This window comes from Pseudoliparis swirei, chromosome 23 (genome assembly GCF_029220125.1).
Source record: "Pseudoliparis swirei isolate HS2019 ecotype Mariana Trench chromosome 23, NWPU_hadal_v1, whole genome shotgun sequence".
NCBI classification, from domain to species: Eukaryota; Metazoa; Chordata; class Actinopteri; order Perciformes; family Liparidae; genus Pseudoliparis; species Pseudoliparis swirei.
This window is the reverse complement of record NC_079410.1, coordinates 2,050,713-2,056,264: the sequence shown is the minus strand read 5'-3', so window position 1 is coordinate 2,056,264 and position 5,552 is coordinate 2,050,713. Positions and strand designations below refer to the sequence as shown.

The 5,552-nt window shown below is 50.0% G+C and overlaps 1 protein-coding gene across 1 annotated transcript in view; it reads left to right on the top strand.

Annotated features, from left to right (window-relative positions):
• The first annotated feature begins 553 nt into the window (after nucleotides 1-553).
• The window catches only part of LOC130188447 (xylosyltransferase 1-like), a 19,620-nt gene continuing 14,621 nt past the window's right edge, over nucleotides 554-5,552 (top strand). Inside the window, exons 1-2 of the mRNA XM_056406819.1 lie at nucleotides 554-589; nucleotides 3,463-4,006. Coding sequence (XP_056262794.1) covers nucleotides 554-589; nucleotides 3,463-4,006 — 580 coding nt within the window. The remainder of the gene's footprint in view (nucleotides 590-3,462; nucleotides 4,007-5,552) is intronic.

Below are 5,552 nucleotides of genomic sequence, written 5' to 3'. Positions count from 1 at the left end.
CTCACATACACACACACACACCTACACACACATACACACACACACACACACACACACACACACCTAAACACACATACACACACACACCCACACCCCACACACACCCCCACACACACACACACAGGTATGATTGATGCATAACTGGGGCCTCTTGCTGGTGAAAGAGTTCTTTATTGCCTGATTTGAAGGTGTTTTCTCTCACACACACCTACACACACCTACACACAGACACACACACACACACACACACCTAAACACACATACACACACACACCTACACACACATATACCCCCCCCCCCCCCCCCATGAAGACGCCTGTACTGTTGACACAACGTGAGACAGTTTGATGTTATTCAGCTGCTGGTTTTAAGTTATTTCATATTTTCCACGTCTCTCACAGTCGGGATTGAAAAGGGAAAATATAAAAAGGAACTTTAAAGAAAAATATTTAAAAAGTGAAGTGGATGAACTGATGCTCAGAAAAGTGAAATGACATCATGTTCCTTTAAGTTTAATGTTCAGAGAGAAACTTTGAAAAGGATCCGAGAGTTGATGAACCGCGATGGACATCGTTCAGGAGACTCTCAGGTAACCATGTGATCAGGTGATCAGGTGACCATGTGATCATGTGAACATGTGATCAGGTGATCATGTGATCATGTGATCATGTGACCAGGTGATCATGTGATCATGTGACCAGATGAGCATGTGATCTGGTGAACATGTGATCAGATGGTCATGTGGTCATGTGATCAATCACAGGAGGACGCTAATTCTCGCTAATGCTAACGGCTAGCGATGGCCGCCACCCTGCAGTGTGTGTGTGTGCGTTTGTGTGTGTGCATGCATGTGCGTGTGCGTGTGTGTTTGAGTGTGTGTGTGTGTGTATATGTGCGTATGTATATGTGTGCGTGTGCATGCGTGTGTGTGTGCATGCATGTGTGTGTATATGTGTGCGTGTGTGTGTTTGAGTGTGTGTGTGTGTGTATATGTGCGTGTGTATGTGTGTGCATGCGTGTGTGTGTGTGTTTGAGTGTGTGTGTGTATATGTGCGTGTGTGTGTGTGTGTGCATGCATGTGTGTGTATATGTGTGTGTATGTGTGTGTGTGTGTTTGGTGTGTGTATGTGTGTGTGTGTGTGTGTGTGTGTGTGTGTATGTGTGTGTGTGCATGTGTGTGTATGTGTGTGCATGCGTGTGTGTGTGCATGCGTGTGTGTGTGTGTGAAAGCCTTCCGTCTTTTTCTCTAAACTTTATTCCTTATTCCAGGTTTCATTACTACTTTTATACTCACAGTGATCGCAGAACAGCTGGAAGCATTCTCTGTGACTACACACACACACACACACAAACACACATGCACACACACACACACACACACACATTCCTCCATAAACCGATATTACAGATGAGAAAATTAAAGGTTGTCTGATGAGCCGGTGGCAAAAGCTGATATTACTATCTTTCTTCCCACGGGCCATCTGATGGTGTGTGAGTGTGTGTGTGAGAGTGTGTGTGTGTGTGAGAGTGTGAGTGTGTGCGACCCTCACCAGTCTGGATTCAAGGCCGGCCACTCGACAGAGACGGCCCTCCTTGCTGTCTCTGAGCAGCTTCACACTGCTAGAGCAGCCTCTCTCTCCTCTGTCCTTATCCTTCTCGACCTTTCTGCAGCATTTGACACCGTGAACCACCAGATCCTGATCTCTTCTCTTCAGGACCTGGGGATCTCAGGCACTGCACTCGCTCTTTTCTCTTCCTACCTTAAAGACCGCACCTACCGGGTAACTTGGAGAGGATCTGTGTCTGATCCTTGTCCTCTCACTACTGGGGTTCCTCAAGGCTCCGTCCTGGGTCCCTCCTCTTCTCTCTGTACACAAATTCTCTCGGCTCTGTCATTCGTTCGCATGGCTTCTCCTACCATAGCTATGCTGATGACACCCAACTGATCTTCTCGTTTCCACCGTCCGAAACACGGGTGGCGGCACGAATCTCTGCCTGTCTGACTGACATCTCTCAGTGGATGTCTGCTCACCACCTGAAGATCAACCTGACAAGACTGAGCTACTATTCCTTCCAGGGAAAGGCTCCCCCACCCACGACCTGACTATCACCTTCAACAGCTCTGTGTTGGCCCCTACCCGGACTGCCAGGAACCTCGGGGTGACACTCGACAGTCAACTCTCCCTGACGGCCAACATCGCTGCGACGACGCGTTCCTGTAGGTACATGCTGCACAACATCAGGAGAATACGTCCTCTTCTTACTCAGAAGGCGGCGCAGGTTCTGATCCAGGCTCTGGTCATCTCACACCTAGACTACTGCAACTCCCTCCTGGCTGGTCTACCTGCTAAGGCCATCCGACCCCTGCAGCTCATCCAGAATGCAGCAGCTCGACTGGTCTTCAGCCTCCCGAAATTCACCCACACCACTCCGCTCCTCCGCTCTCTCCACTGGTTACCGGTGGCTGCTCGCATCCGCTTCAAAACACTGGTCCTGGCGTACCGTGCTCTAGACGGATCGGGCCCCGTCTACATCCGGGATATGGTCACACCGTACACCCGCACGTTCGCTCCGCTCGGCAACAGCCAATCGACTTGTGCCTCCTGCACCTCGAGCTAATCACTCGAAATCCAGACTGTTTGCTGTCCTGGCTCCTCAGTGGTGGAACAAGCTCCCCACTGACATCAGGACAGCAGAAAGTCTCTACATCTTCCGTCGGAGACTGAAAACACACCTTTTCCGACTATATCTGGATTAAAACACAGATTAGCACTTCAGTGGCACTTAGATAGCACTTACTTATGGTACTTTTGTAGTTCGACTATGTTGAGGAAATGTTACTTCCTGTATTCTTGTTGTTCTTAGTTTGTACTCTAGGTTGAAATGCACTTATTGTAAGTCGCTTTGGATAAAAGCGTCTGCTAAATGACATGTAATGTAATGTAATGTCATAAACAAACTCTTTATCCCTGGAAAAGACATATATAGGGCGATCTGTGGGATTAAAATACCCATCGAGGTCATGTGGCTAAAACACACACATTTGTGTGTGTTTATATATATATATATATATATATATATATATACTGTGTGAATATATATATATATATAGGTAGATATATAAATAAATATGTTTATATATATATATATAAACACACACATTTGTGTGTGTTTATATATATATATATATACTGTGTGAATATATAAATACATATGTTTATATATATATATATATATATAAATATATATATTATATACATATATATATATAGATATAAATATCTATATTATGTACATATATATATAAATATATATACATATCTCACCACCTGACTCTGGGAGGCCAAGGCCACAGCTGCATGTGTCTCGGGGGTCAAAGGTCACGTCTCCCTTCTTTACCTGGTTCATGTTGTTCTACCTGTGGATTCCGGGTTCTGACCCCGCTGTGCGTCCCCCCCGCAGGACGTCGACCGCTCCCACCGGCCCAAAGAGAAGCTCCGGCCGGACAGCAACAACAACGAGAACTCGGTCCCCAAAGACTTCGACTCCATCGACAGCAACAGCAACCTGGGAGCTCGATCTCAGCGCCAGCGAGCGCCCAACGGCAAGCGCAAGCCGGACAAGGCGCAAAGCATGCTGGGAAAACCCGCCAACGAGGCGCTCAAGTTCCCTCCCGTCCAACCGCGAGGGGCGGGCGGCCACAACCACAACCGCAGCACCCACGGCCGTAAGCCACACCCCCGGGCGCCAACGGTCTCGGCGCCGGTCCGAGGGTCCGACCGTGAGCCGGCGCTCCGCCGGGCGAAGAAGCCGTCCACGCCGGCGCCGCCCGGTTCGGAGCCCAGGAAAGAGCAGCCGCGCTGCGAGATCGCCGGGAAGGAAGCCATCTCCGCTCTGTCCAGGGCCAGGAGCCGGGAGTGCCGGCAGCAGATCGTGGAGGTCTACTGCAAACACAAAGACCGGGCGCTGATGCCCGAGAAAGTGCCTCGCTACTGCCCCATCGAAGGTGAGAGCGCCGGAACCCAACGAGGGAGACGAGGATGCATCAGTGATGACATCGTCACATGAATACACGCCTAGAATGGGCCTCAGATTACAGATTAGACTCAATTCATTTGGATGTTTATTCCCTTCCTGACATCCTTTTCCAACGTGCATTTAATAATATTAAACTATAATGTTTCCTGAAAACGTACATGAGAAAATACTAAAACTAACTGAAGCTCTATATGTGGCCGCCAGATGCTAACGTGCTACGTGTAAAAGGAGCGTTTCACTCAGGCGAACATCAGGGTCCACGACTCTCTTTATTTCAGCCGTGCAGCGACGGACAAACGTTGGTGTGGATAATCTGATTTTAACGTCCCGGGAGGGAAAGGCGAGGTTCTCGTCCCGCCGGAGAGACGGCGGCCATTCCTCTTTCTGAACGTGTCCGGGGTTCTACTGAGACTACAGCTAGGGATGGTATCGTTTGGGTTTTTTTCCGAGACCGGTGCTAAACCGGTACTTTTAAAACGATACCGGTGCCTGAACCGATACTTTAAAAAAGGCCATACTCCCTGTGAAAGCCGTTCTCATGGAGCACGGACAGACAACGGATATCGGACTGTCACGCTCACAGCTGGGAGCTAGCGCTAGCTACCAGCTAGCTTAAACATGGTTATAATGGCTAATTTATTATTTGTTGGCCTACTTTTAGGAATGCAGGACATGCAGTCAACGTCACCACATGGCACCGGCTTTCAGAACCCAACCCTCCTGACAGTCTGGCTGTGGTCCGGTTATTATTGAACATTTAGTTTAAACATATTAACCTATGATTTGAAGACCGATTCCCCCCGGTGGTCACGGCCTGCGGTGGAACCGGTGCACAAATGAGAGAGTCGGCCCGAAAGACAAGAAGCGAAGCGGCTGCTTTGAAGTGGCAGGTTGCAGCGAGCCGCCGCGGTTCACCCTCGTCCTGATTTATCCTCTTTGAAAAGCATGTTTGTAACGCGGCGCACGTCCGGCCCACGGAGACTCGCGGCTCTATTCCCAGAGCCCGACACTCGGCGGACTCCGCCAGCGTAATTACAGCCCAACCTAACAAGCGGCTCGTCGTCTTATTTTAGCAGCGGCTGAGTAATGGCTCCTCGTGCTCTGAACCGCCCGGCCGTCGAGGGTTAATCCCCGTGACGACGGGTTGCTTTGAGGACACACGAGTCATCACATCCACCGGAGCTGCGGAGGAAGATGATTTGGTTTCCAGTTTGACGGACGTGAGCTCGGCAGGGTTGCCGGTGTGAGTCCCCATCGGCGCGCCGCCGTCTGCACGGGGCGACGCCTGATTACAGGTGTTCATCCTCAAGCTCCCGGCATGCCCCCGCAGCGCAGGAAGCTCACCAATTAGGCCTCAACCCGCCATCTTTAGAGGGGGCGCATGAGGCCGACGGAGGGTTGGCTTAGAGGCAGATTGAGGTTATGTGCAGGAGAGATGGAGGACAGCAGGGTGTACGAGATCTACGAGGGCTACGAGATCTACGAGATCTACGAGGTCTACGAGGTCTACGAGG